Source organism: Melanerpes formicivorus, unplaced genomic scaffold (genome assembly GCF_026170545.1).
Source record: "Melanerpes formicivorus ecotype bairdi unplaced genomic scaffold, bMelFor1.0.p_v2 SCAF_24, whole genome shotgun sequence".
NCBI classification, from domain to species: domain Eukaryota; kingdom Metazoa; phylum Chordata; class Aves; order Piciformes; family Picidae; genus Melanerpes; species Melanerpes formicivorus.
In genome coordinates this window covers 3,269,295-3,286,812 of record NW_027142376.1, presented here as the reverse complement: position 1 = coordinate 3,286,812, position 17,518 = coordinate 3,269,295, and the positions used below count along the sequence as shown (strand labels likewise).

General features: G+C 45.1%; 1 protein-coding gene across 1 annotated transcript; it reads left to right on the top strand.

Annotated features, from left to right (window-relative positions):
- The first annotated feature begins 972 nt into the window (after positions 1 to 972).
- HUS1 (HUS1 checkpoint clamp component) lies at positions 973 to 9,485 on the top strand. Its single transcript, XM_068152608.1, has 8 exons — positions 973 to 1,108; positions 1,435 to 1,562; positions 2,077 to 2,253; positions 3,304 to 3,411; positions 4,347 to 4,421; positions 6,772 to 6,871; positions 7,220 to 7,351; positions 8,084 to 9,485. The coding sequence occupies exons 1-8, from the start codon at positions 1,057 to 1,059 to the stop codon at positions 8,164 to 8,166; spliced, it is 855 nt and encodes a 284-aa protein (XP_068008709.1). The 5' UTR covers positions 973 to 1,056; the 3' UTR covers positions 8,167 to 9,485.
- Positions 9,486 to 17,518: the final 8,033 nt, after the last annotated feature.

Here is a 17,518-nt window from a genome sequence, read left to right as displayed (position 1 = left end):
TACAGTGTGTGTACTCCATGCAGCCCCCCCACTCCCTGACTCAAAGATTACTGTGACACCTGATTTCTTCAGTCCCACAGGCTGGAGTTTGCGAGGTAATAGCAGACTTGGAAAAATGACAAATTATCTCTGGAATCTACTCCACATACAATTCAGCAGTCTGTCCAGTCTGAAAACCAGATGAGAGATGGCATCTAACAACTGATTATTGGTACTTGAATGCTACTGTAGCCTTGCTAACAACTTTGTACTAAACACTGCAAACTGAACAGCTACTTTGCAAGCACCTCCCAGGGATGGCAGCACAAGATGTGAAGTTACGTTCTTTATGGTCCCCCACAAGAAAAGGATAAAGAGAAAAATCAGCTTTTACATGGGAGGGAATACAACACCCCTTTACCAGTGTACAAACATGCACCCACAATTACTCATAGACAATGCAGAGACGTGGTGCTGAGGGGCATGATTGACTTGGTAGACTTAGATAGTGGTTTGATTCAATGATCTTAAAGGTATCTTCTGACCAAACTCAATGATTCTACTCATGCTGTGGTTACTGAACTTCTACAAACAGTCTCACTCCCTCACGATGGGAAACTGTACCAATATATTACAGCTGATATTCTGATCGGAGGAGCTTCCCCTGAGACGGTGGGGAAACCAACAGCAACAGTGCAACAAATTCTATACAAAGCAGAATCTGATATCCCGCCCCAGAGAAGTCGAGGACCAAGTAAAGACGGGCTGACGGTCTCTGCTGCAAACGGGTACCTTAGCTTTGGAGAATAAAATTGTTGAGCTAGTGGGGAAGCTCTCTTGGGTCTACGCCCGCATGCTGGAGGCGCACAGGGGCTCCGCTCTTGGGCGGGCTCTTCTTGTCGGCAGCGGTGCTGTGGGAGGAGGCCAGCCGGGCCCCGCCTCGGTCGGCCGGCCCGCCCGCCTGCTCACTACGGCGGAGCGGGGGCCGTGGCACACTCCGGCCTGGAGGCCCGGGGCAGGACGGCCCTGCTTCATTGAGCGGCTTCTGTCGCCAGTCGGCCGGGGGCAGGCGCCGCCATGCGCTTTCGGGCTAAGATCGTGGATCTCGCCTGCCTCAACCACTTCAGCCGTGAGTGTGCCAGGGCGGAGGAGGGCGGGGCGGCGAGCGCCTGGGCCTACAGCGAACCGGGGCCGCCTGTCCCGGGGAAGGGAAAGCAGAGGGGCTGTGCGCGCCGGCGGCACCGGGCCGTGGCGGCCACCGTGAGGCCCAGGCCGCGGGCCTAGAGGCCGTTTCCTGGGGGAGGCAGCGCCAGGCGCTTCCCTTCAGCCCGAGGTCTCTGGAAGCTCCTGCAGCAGCGCCAGTTGCCTGTTTGGAGACGGAACATTTCTCCCCTGCCCCTCTGGTTCGAAGCGTGTGAAGTGGTTACCTCCGTAACCTCCCCCTCCCTCTGCCAGGTGTAATTAACACAATCGCCAAGTTAGCCAAGACCTGCACTCTGCGCCTCACTGTCAGCAAGCTGTATTTCATCCTCTCCGATAAAGTAGCAAATGGAGGTGTCAGTATGTGGTGTGAGCTGTGCCAGGTAAGCCCCGGGAGGTTCCATAACCATGCGTCGCTGGAAAGCAGAGCACGAAGTTGGGTCTGGTGTGCAAGGCATTTCTTGTACGCCACACGGGGCTGGGCGCTGAAGGCAGGATTGCCTTTTGGTTGCACAGGGCCTGCTGCCGCCTGACTAGACATCCTCTTTGTCTTGGTTGTCACCTCAACATGAAACTTTGGTGTGAGCCTGCCCGAATCTGGAAATAGGAAAGCATTAATTCACCCATCAGGTCCCTTGTTTTGAGGACTGATAAATGCTCGGGGAGGATCTGAAGTTAATAGGTTTAATCTGAAGCAATGGGTCTTCATTCTTACACAGCCTGGATTGATCCCTGCAGATGATGCCAGGTAGAGGAAACCTCTACCAGTTGTAAGCATTCATCTCTAAGCTTGAGGTCAGATAGGTAAAACTTGTCCCTCTTTTTCGTTTGATTATTTGCCAGTTGTTACTATTATTACTTGCTTTATTTTATTTCCCAACTTTCAAAAAATTGCAGGGGAATTTCTTCGATGAATTTCAGATGGAAGGAGCAGCTGCAGAACACAATGAAATCTATTTAGAGTTGGTGCCTGAAAACCTTTCGAGAGCATTAAAAACTGCCCAGAGTGCTAAGGCTGTGAAGATCAAGTTGACAAACAAACACTGCCCCTGTCTCAGAGTTGCTGTGGAGCTAGTAAGTGCAACCATGCTTTTATCTCCAGTATTAAGCTTTTAAAAATTGAGTGCCTTTCCTAAGATCAAAAAGAAACTGTTGTAGTCCGATACAAAAGAAGGCATGCCATTCTCCATTTCATTAGCCTTTCCTGCCATTGTGGCACATAGAATGAGTTTCGTATTTTCAAAAAAACCCAAGGACAAGATGGTGGAAGAATCATAGAATCAGTTAGGGTTGGAAGGGCCCACAAGGATCATCTAGTTCCAACCCCCCTGCCATGGGCAGGGACACCTCACACTAGATCAGGCTGGCCAGAGCCTCATCCAGCCTGGTCTTAAACACCTCCAGGGATGGGGCGTCAACCACCTCTCTGGACAACCCATTCCAGGCTTCACCACTCTCATGGGGAAGAACTTCCTCCTCACATCCAGCCTGAATCTCCCCACCTCCAGCTTCATTCCATTCCCCCTAGTCCTATCACTCCCTGAGATCCTGAGAAGTCCTTCCCCAGCCTTCCTGTAGGCCCCCTTCAGATACTGGAAGGCCACAATTAGGTCACCTTGGAGCCTTCTCTTCTGCAGACTGAACAGCCCCAACTCCTTCAGTCTGTCCTCATAGGAGAGGTGCTCCAGCCCTCTGATCATCCTTGTGGCCCTTCTCTGGACGTGTTCCATCATGTCAATATCCCTCTTGTAATGAAAGCTATGTGATTGAAACACCTTTTTCTAATACCTGCTTTTTCCCCCACCCTGTTTTACTTTTGATTGTCCTGGCATCCCATTTCAAACTGCTGTCTTCCAATTTTTAATTTTTTTTTTGTTTGTTAATAGCACTCATTCACCTCTTCAGCTCTAAGGATGGCTTAGAGATACTAGTGGCTAATAGTTCACAATCTCTTCCTTAATTCAAAAGGGAGGTCGACTTAATGGTGGACTGATAGTAACCTATCGAAAACTAGGACTGAGTGTTTGGGGCACTAAAATTATTTCTCAGAGTGGGTCTGAAAAATTTGAACTTGGAATTCAAGACCTGTTTTTAACTGCAAGGGCATTTTCTCTCTCTTTCAAGCCATCCTTATCAAGCAGCAGTAGGATTGTGACACATGATATTCCTGTGGGGGTTATTCCCAGAAGATTATGGAATGACTTCAGAGAGCCAAGTGTGCCAGACTTTGATGTAAGCCACTGTTTTATATTCCTTAAGGAAAGGGGAGGTTGCAAGTGGACTGTTACTGCTGCAGAGTATACTGCCAGAGAGGAGGTGAAAGGAAAGAGAGAAGGCTGGAGGCTAGAGGTTTGAAAAGGGTTAGGACATGGTTTCCATCTTGACAAGAGAGCAGAACCTGTAAAAATATGGTGGGTGGTTACTAGTTTTTGTGGTGATACCTGGGGCGGAGGAAAGGAAGAGCAAAGGAGTTGCATGGCTTTAGGTAGGAGCACCTCCAAACCACACAGGTTTAGACTGTTTCAGCTGTTTAGGTATGAAGTGGTGCAAATAATCTGTTCTTTCAGAAATTTCTTGGCCTGCCTGGTAGAGCTAGATAAATATTTTTATATATCCTCTCTATGTCTTTTTTTGACTTCTGGCAGAGATGCAAGGAAAAGTCTTTGTGCAAATGTGCTCCTATTTGAGGTCGTAGATGTCTGCTACCTCTGTAGCTAAGAGTACTTAAATTCGGAAGACATGCGACTCAGGAGAAGCGTGATGTGTTTTGCTCTGTTATTCCAGATTTACACTACGGCAAGCCAGAAATGATGGTGACAGTACCATGGGAATCATGTTCTTCCCTTTTTGGCTATAGTAACTATTAACTCCTCAGTAATACAGATGTTGGTTATTGTGAGAATGTGATCTCTGAAAACCCATCTCTATTTAAACACAGATTTGGAATTGTATGTCTGAAGCAACTGCTAGAGTGATGGATTGTTGGTATAGTGGGAAAGAGTTCCTCTGTTTCTGAGTCATTTGCTTATTTCCATTAAGTATTGTGCCTTTTGCTCTGAGTGGGTGATAGGGAACAAAATAAGGCAGGATTGAAGAGAGGAATAAATGCACCACATCCCAGCCACACGTGAAATATTTGTGTGAATGCAGTTTTTATGTCTTTCTAGGTCAGTATTTACCTGCCAGTGCTGAAAACAATGAAGAGTGTTGTGGAGAGAATGAAGAATCTCAGCAATTCCATTGTAAGTTAAGGCACTACAGGTGTGTGTCCTATGGACATTTTATCTCAGGTACAGGATGTTTCTCTGTTGCCCAAACTGGTGCTCTGGTATTAAATCTAGTTTTGGGGTGTGTCAGACATTGAACATAAGGCACCTGAAGACTGTATGAGGGTTGGAGAGAATTATGTGATTTGGTTTTGGATTTACTACTGAAGAGCTTGTCCTGGGATTCCCAGAAAGTGGTGCTCTTTGTACTGAACCCTAGGAAGAACATGGCATTGTGTTGCTACAAGCTACTCGTTATAGCTGGTGAGAAACTGTAGCCCTCCAGGGAGCTAGCTGGAGACTTAGCAGGTGATTTAATTAAATGAGTTGAGTGTTAAGCCTTTTAAGTGAGTTGTGTGTTAAGTGTCTGTGTCAATGAACTTCAGGTAAACTTGAGGTAGGATTTAAAGGAAATACCGCTAATAGCTTCTGGGTGTCAGCCTGTGCTTTGGACTCTGACATGGTGGGTTTCCAGTCCACCCTGGATTTCTGGAATGCTGGTGGGGCTTCCCTTGGAAGAAGCCCTCTGCAGTTTGCCAGAAAAGTGGTTTGGGTGGTTGGTCGTCTTTTTACCTTTTTGTTGTTTGCAGTCATCAGAATTGCCTGACGTGAAAATAAGCAAGCCTAGAGTTTAGGAATGGTTTCGTTTGGGGGCTGTTCATACTGATTTTGATACATGGGAAGTTTTCTGTAAACTGAATCCTGAAACTGGGACAGTCGCAGTCTTCCATGTCTTGGAGGAGCTGAGAGATTACCCTGGGTTTCTGGCATTTTGCAAGTGGCAGTCATTGCACAAATACAAGAGCTATTCTCTTTTGCCAGTCTTTTGGAGGGATTATTTTTTCCGTCTCTCTTTCCTTCCTCTATGCCCTCCATGTTTCTCTCCAGAGCTGGGGATCTCTTCTCACACAGGACAGCTGTATGCTGGAATTGAGCTTTGGTGTTCAGTAACACTCAGAAGTGGTAGCTTATCAGCACAGGGCATATCTAAGTTCCTTACCTCCTGCTCCAAAGCAGGAAAATAAATGCATCTCTGTGAAATAGCTTAGATAGCTCTTAAGGGAACTATATGCATTCTCTACATGCTATTATTAAAGAACAAAAGCATCGAGTGTCATAAATGTGTTAGATGCATCCTGGAAGTAAAAGTTAAAGATCATTACTACAAGAAGAACTTAGACAGTTTCTAATAGTACTTGGCCAATACATGGGAGCATTCACAGTGTCACAGTATCACCAAGGTTGGAAGAGACCTCAAAGATCATAGAGTCCAACCTGTCACCACAGACCTCATGACTAGACCATGGCACCAAGTGCCACGTCCAGTCTCCTCTTGAACACCTCCAGGGATGGTGACTCCACCACCTCCCTGGGCAGCACATTCCAATGACTAATTACTCTCTTGGTGAAGAACTTTCTCCTCACCTTGAGCCTAAACTTCCCCTGGTGCAGCTTGAGACTGTGTCCCCTTGTTCTGGTGCTGGTTGCCTGAGAGAAGAGACCAACCCCTTCCTGGCTACAGTCACCTTTCAGGTAGTTGTAGAGAGCAATGAGGTCACCCCTGAGCCTCCTCTTTTCCAGGCTAAACAATCCCAGCTGCCTCAGCCTCTCCTCATAGGGCTTGTGTTCAAGGCCTCTCACCAGCCTTGTTATCTTGTCATCTGTGGGCATCTCCCATTCCATAGAAGATTCTGGTTATTATTTCAGCCTCTTTTAAAATGATTGAGAATTCTTCTAATCACAGAAATAAGGTACTTAGGTGTGCTCCAGTTTTCTTGGGATTTGTGTAAGGTCATAGATAAGTCATCTTCTGGTTGCAAACTGTTAAGATGGAATTTGAAAGCTTTCAGCACTATTCTAGGAGTTAAAAATCCTGCTTGTACTGGTGCAGCTGTTGTCTGTTTTTAAGTCTTGGAAAGCAGCACTGCACATGCATGTCAGCTCTTGACACATCTCGTTTACTGTGTATGTCATATGGACTGTGTAGGTGCCCTTGTTGAAAAGCTGTGTGGAAATGCAAGAAACCTTGCATTGTCCAGCTTCAGTCTCCTAAAACCTTTTCCTCAGCACTTGAGTTTCCCAAAGCCAGTACTCATTCTAAAAGATCTGAAGAACAAATTTCAGGGAAGTTGGTTTAGGATAATTCACACAGGAATGATGAGAATTGTGTTTTATGGCTGAACATTCAAATGTTCAAACCATGTTAAAAAAGTACAGTTGAGTTCTGAAAGCACTGAAGTGCTTCTGGAACCTTGTATTTGAGCAAAGCTGCACTGTAACTTTGCAGTGTGAAAGTGGCCTGCCTGAAATTCTTACTGTATTGCAGGTGATTGAGGCAAACTTGAATGGAGAAATGAATTTGAAAATAGAAACTGAGTTAGTGTCTGTAACAACACATTTTAAAGACTTGGGAAATCCTCCCTGGGGTAAGTTTCCCCTTTTTTGTTGCCTCTTGTGTCTGTCTGATCTCATGACTTAAGTGTAGTGCTGATAACAGCGTTCACCTTCTGTAAGTTCTTATGAAATATCATGATATACTTTGAAGTCTTCAAATGGAACCTTAAAAAGAAAAGTGGTTAATGCATGTTCCATGTTTGTGGAGGGAATCTTTTCCCATATCCTTGACAGCGTTGTAGGAAAAGTGGCCTTTCTCTTCCTTTCACTGCTGTTCTGAAAAATGTTTTGACTTCAGTGATGATCAAGTGTGTCCTTACAGGTGTTGAAACTCCTTCTGATTGATGTTTTGATGAAGTGTTGTGTTCTTGTGCCTTTAGCATCAGAGGATGGATGTCCAAGTTCTGCTCCAGAGAGAGATTTGGAAAGTATGGCCGAGGCACGCATAGATATCAGGAAGCTGCAGCAGCTGCTTGCTGGACAGCAGGTCAACCCCACAAAAGCATTGTGCAGTAAGTTCAACAGCTCTGCTTGCAAATGAGGAGGCGTGTTTGCCATACGTGTAGCCTTAGCAGAACCAGTGTATGTTCTCCTTTGCCTGTTTGAAATTCGACTGGTTTTACTGTACATGAAGAGTTGTTAATATTTCTATTTTTAAGCAGTAAACTTTAGGCTTTAGATGTTTGGGGAAGAAATCTTTGAAACCAAGTTAAGCTAGGCCGTATCAAGTTGAATACTCAGACTGACTAATCAGGGTTATCTTCTTGTCTGTCTTTTGAAACCTGAGGCATTACTTTTTTCAAACTCTGAAAGCACAGCCCTAGTTTCTAGCAGAGAACCTGGGATTTACTGACCATTTTGTTTTGTTTTTCTCTTCTTACATTCATCCCTAAATCAGTTCTAATACCAAAAGCAATTTTGATGCAGCTTGTATTTCCAGCCATAGAAATATGTTATTTAGAGCAGGAGTCTGTACAGGAGTTCATATCATGTTAACTCTCTGTATATGTACATTTTGATACCAGCTTTCATTAGACTCTTCAGAGTGCTTCTTAAACCCTCAAGGACTTAAAGATTATATTATTAGTATCAAAGATTACATTATTAATAGGTCTGGTCATCTTTCTGACAGAAGTGGTAGAATCATATTCCTATGGTAATATTCTGTAGAAGACATAATTTTAAAGTATTTTTTCCTGGTTTAAACTGAATTAGTGGTTTTGTTTGTTTGTTTCTCTTTACAGATATTGTAAGTAAAAGAATCGTCCACTTCATCTTGCTCCATGAGGATGTTTCACTTCAGTATTTTATTCCAGCACTTGCCTGAATGTTTTGGAGTCCGGGTCATTTTCCAACCAGAGGCCTTTTCCATGATGCCTGAAAACTTTGAGGTGCTGGAGTACTCATGTGACATGCTGTTAGGTGCAGCCATCAGATGGATAATACTTCTGTATTTATGAAATTACTCAGAAGATCTCATTTAGAAGGCCATTTCTGTGAAGAGTTACATGCTGTGAAGCAGGCAGTGCTGGGAATCTGACATGTATGAGTGTTACAGGGGGCAAAGCTGAAATTTTTAAGTGCTTTTGGGATGCACAGAGAAGCAATGTAATATTATTTTTTTCATTGACAAGAGAGGTAGAATTGATGCCTGGAGCTTTTGCTGGGTGTACTCAGCTCCAATGTAGGGGATCTCTGAGCAACCTTTCATACCTCCATGGAGCAGGAAAGCCCTCTGGAGGGCTAATAGATTGGTGTTTGCTGGGACAGGTAAGCACAGACTTTCTGAAGTAGTACTGGATTGACTGCTGTTCCAGCAGTGATGATGCTGGTGCATCAGCAGAAATGCTTCCTGGTTATGTTCTGAGGTGTTTTCCTTAATCCACCTGTGATTGTGCTACTTGTTCAGTAGTGTTCTCATAGCTTTTGGTGTTCCACAGGGTTTTCACTATCTTCTGAAACTTCTTATAAATACTAAGTCTTTGCTGGGTCCAGGAGATTCTGCTAGACTACTGTCTAGCTGTTGTTGTTGCAAGAAGTCTTGGGTTTGGGGGTTTCATTTTTATTTCTGTTTTTAATCCCTCAAGGGACACTGAGCTTAATGGAGCAACTAATCTTTCTGCTCTTGCAGGTGCAAGTGGTCAAGAGAAGCTCAAGCAGTGACCTGAAAATGTGTTTCTGTGCCTTTTTCCACCATTTCTATCAGACTAAACAGAAAGCATCCTCAAAATCCTGCTAGTTTTGACAGGCAACTGCATTTACCCACAAAGGCTGCATGAGATGAAAATAGCTGTACAGCAGGTTACAGTATTTGCTGGGTAAGAGGTGTGTGGTAAATATTCCAGGGTTTTCTCCTGAGGAGAAGGGAATAACTGCAGAGTGTGGTACAGAGCATACAGTATAAATGTAGGCTTTGAAATCTGGGTTTTCTCCTTTGAAAAATGCATTCTGCATAACCTGATAGAAATGGCTTCTGCTGGGGTAGCAGAACAACTAGGGGAATAATGGCCTCTTGGCTATGGGGGCTCTATGACTGCTATTTTTAAAAGAAGTTAGAATTGCAAGAGAATGTTCTGGTGGTCTTTTTTATTATTATTATTTTTTATACTAAATAAATAAAAGTGAGTGCAATGGTGGCATGGGTCAGGAGTGTGCAGTGACACGTCAGTTTCATGTTTTGGAAGGGAGGAGGCAGGGTGCACCAAGTTCCCTCAACCGCTCCTCATAGGGCTTGTGCTCCAGACTCCTCACTAGCCTTGTTGCCCTTCTCTGGACACGTTCTTCCGGGGAGGCAGCGGCACCGGGACCAGTGGCGATTAAATTGGCTTTTCTTTTCAGGCCACCAGGGCTCTTCCCAGAGGCGGAGGCAGCCTGGAAAGGGGAAGAGGGGCAGCAGGGTCGACTCCCTCACGCCCCTGCGTGGGGGACTGACGTGGCTGGGGGCGTGCCGCGGAAACCGCGCGAGGTGCGCACGCGAGCAAGCCATCAGCAGAGCGTCCTGCCGGCCAGCCAGTGACGTCGGGAGCAGCTCCGTGTCTCACCCAATCACAGCCATCGGCGTGCAGGGGAGGGGAAAAAAAGACGGGGAAGGAAAGAAAAGGGAAAAATAAATGTGCAGGAGTGAGTGAGAAGGGCCAGCGGGAAGCAGCAAAGGCTGGTTCCTTCCCGGGCAGAGAGAAGATTACAGTCACAAAGCGGCCAAGAGCCACCGGACGAAGGAATGTGGGAACTCAGACCGAGCTCCCGCGCAAACACGCAGCTGTGCAGGTCTCTGGCTGCGAAGTGTGCCTGAGCCTGGCGCTTGAACTAAGAGTCAGAGACACCTCTTGTGTACGGCGTCATCAATTAAGCGACCTGCTCAAGCAAGTGGTTGAACTGTGAGGAGGTGGAGAGACTGAGAACAATCAGAGGGTGAGAGCAAGATACGTTGGTCACACTGTTGAGGCCACGGCAGCCAGAAGAGGCTTTACAAGTAGTGGAAGACCCTCTCTCCTCCTGTCCCCAGACAGAGGGAGGGGACAAGGGGCAAGGGGAAATGGAAAGAGGTCACTCCTTGGAGAGGCAAGTGAGAACCTCCTCAGCCCCCGTCACCTACCCAGCTCCCATTGTACAATAGGTATGGGGCTTTGAGACTTGACATCCAGGAGTATGAAGATGGAGACAAGGACAGGTACAGTGCTTTCCAAGGGGAAACTGGACAACGGTGAGGATGATGGTCCTTCCTGATTAGAGGTGTCACCAAAGTCTAGTCGAACTGCCCCCTGCATTAAAACCTTCTTGGGTCCCTTGTGTCTTAAAGGCTTCTGCAGGTGTTAGCTCAACTCATTGCTGAAGCAACATAACTCTCTGCCTTCAAGAAGCAATCTTGTTTCAGTCAGTGAACTGGTGTAGAGACTTACCTATAACCTTCTTTTGATTTCCTTGCTTTCTTCTGGTTACGCACTGCTGCATCACTGATCCTTGCATTTATGCTGCTTTATAAAAATACATTGCATATGTTATTTTCCCTTTTTTTTTTTTTTTTTTTTTAAATTTTATTAGTGCCACAGCAATTCAAAAAGAGGGAAATTTTGATGAGGCAAAGTAAACAAGAGAGGGTGCTAGAGAGCTGTAGAACATGTGGCTGCTCTGCTAAGAAAAACAGCTGGGAAAGAGAAGAAGGCTTCACTTAACACTTGTGAGGGCGTGCAGATTTCTTGTAGTCTTTCACAAAGGGCATTTCTCAAATGGGCAGGTTGCCAGCGGCTAAATGTAATGAACTTTTAATAGAACTAAGGGAAAAAAAGAGGGTGTATCATCTTTGGAAGAAAGGTGAGGCAACCCACGGAATGTGTAAGGATGTTGCTAGATCATGTAGGAAGAAAATTAGGGAGGCAAAAGCACATTTGGAGCTTAAACTGGCCTCTGCTGTGAAGGACAACAAAAAGTCTTTCTATAAATACATTAATAGCAAGAGGAAGGGCAAGGACAACCTTCACTACTTGGTGGACATGGAGGGAAATGTATCAAAGGATGAGGAAAAGGCAGAGGTACTTAACACCTTCTTTGCCTCAATTTTTACTAGCAGGACAGAATGGTGCCACACCCAGATGGCGGCCAGTCACTAGTGGTGTGCCCCAAGGATCAGTGCTGGGCCCTGTGCTCTTTAACATCTTTATTGATGATCTGGATGAGGGCATTGAGTCCATCATCAGTAAATTTGCTGACAACACCAAGCTGGGGGCAGGAGTTGATCTGCTGGAGGGTAGAGAGGCTCTGCAGAGAGACATCGACAGGCTGGAAAGATGGGCAGAATCCAATGGCATGAGATTTAACACCTCCAAGTGCCGGGTTCTGCACATTGGCCACAACAACCCCATGCAGTGCTTACAGGCTAGGGTCAGAGTGGCTGGAGAGTGGCCAGGTAGAGAGGGACCTGGGGGTACTGGTCGATGATAGGCTGAATATGAGCCTGCAGTGTGCCCAGGCAGCCAAGAGGGCCAATGGTATCCTGGCCTGCCTGCATCAAGAACAGTGTGGCCAGAAGGAGCAGGGAGGTTATTCTGCCCCTGTATACTGCACTGGTTCAGCTGCACTTCGAGTACTGTGTCCAGTTCTGGGCCCCTCAGTTTAGGAAGGATGTTGACTTGCTGGAGCGAGTCCAGAGAAGGGCAACAAAGTTGGTGAGGGATTTGGAACACAAGCCCTATGAGGAGAGGCTGAGGGAGCTGGGGTTGCTTAGCCTGAAGAGGAGACTCAGGGGTGACCTTAGTGCTCTCTACAACTACCTGAAGGGAGGTTGTAGACAGGTGGATGTTGGTCTCTTCTCCCAGGCAGCCAGCACCAGAACAAGAGGACACAGTCTCAGCCTGCGCCAGGGGAGGTTTAGGTTGGATGTTAGGAAGAAGTTCTATACAGAGAGAGTGATTGGCCATTGGAATGGGCTGCCCAGGGAGGTGGTGGAGTCACCATCATTGGAGGTGTTCAGGAGGAGACTTGATGGGGTGCTTGGTGCCATGGTTTAGTTGTTTAGGTGAGTTGGATTGGTTGGTGGGTTGGACACGGTGATCTTGAAGGTCTCTTCCAACCTGTTTTATTATTATTATTATTTTTATTATTATTATTGGAATGGTTTAAACTTCCTAAGCTACAGAGGAAGTATTGTTCCAGAGTATTGTGAATGACCTGAGTCAAATCGTTTAGGCACAGACCCTGAGAGATGCTGAACTCCACTGAGAGTGGGTGGCTGAACAGCTTGCAGGGCTGGACTGTCTGTTTTGTGCGTCATTGGTAAGGCAAGAATCTTTGTACTGTACGGCTGGGTGCAATACGTGGTCAATAAATGCTTGGAGGGTTGCCGGTGCCTTTGGATCCTCTGCTAGAGGCCTATATGTAACTTCTAACCTTTACTGCATAGGTATTTACTCAGGGATGTCTTTATTCATGCACCTGTCTTGGTGAATAATCAGGGACAAATGGCAGGAACGGACTGATGGGTTTGTCCTCCCTACTCCTTCAAAGGGAAACCTTTTGGTAAAATTTGTAACCTCAAGTACACAAAGTTTTTCCCAGGGAGATGAGTATGTGACTGCAACCACATTTTGGAGCTCTAGAGTTGGTCTGCAGCTCAGTGCGTTTACCACTGGTGATCTTGACGAACCTGCATGTTGCATGTGAATAAACCCAGCTCTTGATGCCCCTGCTGCTGCTGGCGAGTGTGGCCAGGCCTACAGCAGACAGTCTGCTCCTGTGGCTGGTGTTAGGCCCTTGGTTCCAACAATAAGTGGTGATCCTGTTAAGAGATCCAGCTGTTCTGAGCCCCTCCAACCTTTGAGGGCTGGCTAGAATGCCAGGCGATTTATCTATCACCAAATTTATCCTTCTCTAAATGCAACCTCAATGTGCTTAGGTTTGCAAAAAGCTGCTGTTAAGTTTGTTAACTCAGCTGTTGAAAAAGTAATCTCACCAAAGTTTGAAATTTTATTTCAGAAACAGCTTTTTTTTCAGGAAGCAAGGTCAATTGGACCTTCAGCTCTTGCAATTTGGCGCTGTCCCTCAGGTAGGAGTAGGATGCTATTGATTTACTTCCACTGAAAATCTGATTTTTTGATTGAGGGTGGGAGAAATTAGAGCTGTGTTGTCTGGGAAGGCTAAACCCCATGCCAATGTGGCGAAGGGAACACTACTGCATATTCTACAGACCTCAGAGACAAAAGGTAATTGAAAAACCAAATTGTGTTCTACTGGTCCCTGGATGGAAGGAATGGTCTGATCCCTTGAAAAACTTTTGTAGTTTTTCAGATTTGTGCCTGGTTAGTTGTGTTTTTGTAAACATCTTCCTGAAAAAAAAAAAGGTCAAAATTGTCTTTGCTGTGAGGGAAAGGATGTGGATGTTGTTTACCTGGACTTTAGTAAAGCTTTTGACACTGCCTCCCACAGCATCCTCCTGGAGAAACTGTCTACTCATGGCTTGGATGGGTGGACAATTAACTGGCTCAAAGAGTGGTAGGGAATGGAGTTAAATCCAGTTGGTGGCCAGTCACTAGTGGTGTTCCCCAGTGTTCAGTACTGGGGCCAGTCTTGTTTAACATCTTTATCAATGATCTGGAAGAGGAAATGGAGCGCACCCTCAGTAAGTTTGCAGATGACACTAAGCTCAGAGGGAGTGTTGCTTTGCTTGAGAATAGGAAGACTCTTCAGAGGGATCTAGACAGGCTGGATGAAAAGGCCAAGGAGGTTCAACAAGGCCAAGTGCCAGGTCCTGTACTTGAATCACAACAACCCCACAAATGCTCCAGGCTTGATTCAGAGTGGCTGGAAAGATGCCCAGCAGAGAAACACCTGGGGATGCTGGTTGACAGTGGCTGTAGATGAGCCAGCAGTGTACCCAGGTGGCCAAGAAAGCCAGCAGCATCCTGGCCTTCATTGAGACCAGTGTGATCTGTAGGAGCAGGGAGCTGAGCGTCTGTCTGCACTCAGCACTGGTGAGGCCACACTTTCAGTACCATGTCAGTTCTGCGGCCCTCACTCAAAAAAAAAAGACATTGAGATGCTGCAGTGTGTCCAGAGCAGTACCACAAAGCTGTTGAAGGGTCTGGAGGACAGGTCTGGTGAGGAGTGACTGAGGGAAAAGGAAGTCTGGAGAGAGGAGGCTGAGGTGGGTGTTGGTCTCTTCCCCCTAGCATCAAGTATCAAGAACAAGAGGAAATGGCCTCAAATTGTACTAAGGGAGGTTTAGGTTGGATGTTAGAAGAAACTTCTTCACTGAAAGGGTTCTCAAAAATTGGAATTCAGATGACAGCACCAATGTCAATGTCAGAGTAACAGACTAGCAGAAAGCTAAACTGATTATACCTTTTTTGTTTACCTTTTAAGTAGATCCTTTTTGTAGAGGGAAATTTAATATATCTGAATTCATTTATTTCATTTCAGAAATGTGAGCTATGTATAAATACAAAATTAGTGTTGGAGGTGGAGGGGTGGAAGCTAGTAGGGACTGGCTGGGATTTAATAAACAACACTTATCACAGTAATGTCCAGCACAATGGAAACAGCTGAGACTGAATCCTGTTCCTGTGGGGTTGTCCTGCTTTCCTTAAAATGTATACTGTGTGACCACCTGCTTCAAAAATGATATGACTGCTTCGATATGCTGATCATTTCCACATCTTAACAAATCCATTCTATTGGTATCATATGTAGTGGATATGAAACAGCTACTGTTCATTTGATTCATTCCCAGTATTTTAGGATATCATAAAACTCAGCTCATTTATAAAATGTGATTGCACACAAATTAATTAAAAGTATCAAATGTTGTCCATTTGGTAAAGATCAGATTGGGCTTATTACATAGCCCTGAGAATAGGGGACTGGCCAATCAAAAGACTTTACAGATCGACTTGCCTTCATCTTGAGTTTTAGGGTATTTTTGTTGCAGCATCAACTGCTGCTAGTTCTTAGTTGCACTAAGGTCTTCCCAGGCCGATAAAGCAATGTGTAAATGCCTTAAAATCACAGTTACCTCTGCAGATATGTAGCCAAAGGCCTCTATGGCATGCATGTCCTCTACTGCCAAGAGATCAAAGGGATGTCTCAGTGAATTCCAAAAGATAGCAGCTTGTGAGCTATGTAACTGTAGTGATTAATAGTTCACTATAGCTTCTCTCCCCCCGTCCCCCTTAGTCTTTCCCACAGCAATTGCCTATCCACCACCGACATAATTTTAAGGCTGATTTTGGAGTCCTCTCTGTCTTCATCAAAGATATTTGTCTCTTAGACAAATTACTGCTCTTCCTAAGGCCACAGGTTCTTGGCCATGGGGAATTACAAACTATTAATGAAGGAGCTTTGCTCTACTATACCTTTCATTGGGATAATGGAATTTTCCTGTCTTGATGGCTTCTGATGCTCTGTTTAAACTGCTGTAGGTCTCACATATTTAGTGAAAACTGGCTGTAGCTTTCCTGTTCAGGAGGCAGCACAGAGATGTCACTCTGATGGAGTAGTTAGAGGCAGTCAAACATTTTTTTTCAAAGAGCAAAAAGTCCATTTTGTGAAAATGAAAACTTTTCTTTTTATAGCTTCTTTTTTTTTGATAGAATGTTATTCCCTATATTTTAAGGGAAAATCTTGACCTTGTCCAATGGGCTTCAAGCATAAACAACCAATTTTGGTTACCATTCCTATGCTAAGCAAATGCCCTTTGTGTCTGCTATGTGGTGTTGCCAGAGTAGTTTAGCTTCTAATAGAATAGAATAGACCAGGTTGGAAGAGACCTTCAAGATCATCACATCCAACCCATCATCCAACACCACCTAATCAACTAAACCATGCGACCAAGCACCCTATCAAGTCTCCTCCTAAACACCTCCAGTGATGGTGACTCCACCACCTCCCCGGGCAGCCCATTCCAATAGGCAATCACTCTCTCTGTGTAGAATTTCTTCCTAACTTCCAGCCTAAGCCTCCCCTGGTGCAGCTTGAGACTATGTCCTCTTGTTCTGGTGCTGGTTGCCTGGGAGAAGAGACTGACCTCTGCCTGTCCACAACCTCCCTTCAGGTAGCTGTAGAGAGCAATAAGAAATTCCTAGAAAGTCAATTTCAGCCATTTCCATGATCTAACCTTTTAAATCAAAAGACAGAACATTTGTAACAGCTGCTGAGCTATTTCAGGAGAATTATTGTTTCTACAGTGTTTTACCATGTCTGATGCATCCACCCAAGAGTGATTGCATTAGCAGGAATAACAGTAGTAATGAGTTATATTCCATGTTTGGATGGCATTTTCATAACTTCTGAGCAATTCCAGGAATTTCTCATAATGTAATTTCTGCAGCGTAAATTGGAGGCAAGCATAGGACTGGTTGGCCATTCTAGATCTGGTTTCTGTTACCAAGACACTGACACTATTTGCTCCCACTATCTGCATAGGAAAAAGTTGGATTTTTTTTTTTTTTCTTTTAAGATACTGCTTTCAGCATCTCAGGCTTGAAGTAGCACAAATCACATGTTGCTCTCAGGTAAGTGTGGGAATGGTATTGTTTAATTTGTTCTGTGCAGCAGACATGGGGGATACACTCTTTAGAAACTGAACATCTCATTTGAAATACTTGGTATGCACTAAGGGGCTGAAATAAAGCCTGCTGTAATTTATGGGTGTCTCCCTGACTTTACTGTCATGTATTGGATCTTCAGCCCATTATGAGATTTGCTAATAGACCCAGCATCTGTGAAAATGTTAATGATTTGTCTGCCTTTTCACTTGCAACACCCTAACGGTGTTAAAATAGCTTCTTAATGGATGCCCAGAGTTAAGGAAGACTACAGAACTCTTAAACTATCCTAAATAATAGTGAAACAAGGGGAGTACCTTACATTACTTGTCCCCATGATGATCTTTACCAACCAAGATACCTTGAGGCTTTGTTGACCTATGGCAGTGACCCAGAGGACAATGCTGATGCTGCCCACCAGCTGTGGCCAGCAAAATGAGACCTCCAGATGCTGATGTTGGTTGCATCTTCAAAAGCTGGACATGTACTGGAGCTGATACTGGGTCTGAAGTACACAAAGATGCAAAGATAATGGGCTTTCCTTGCAAGGGACTGTCAAACAGTCCAAAAGCCCCTGAAGACAGAGAGCAAAGCCTCCATGCTGTGGCCAAATTCAGAGAAAGCCACATCTATTGCCTGGATAGT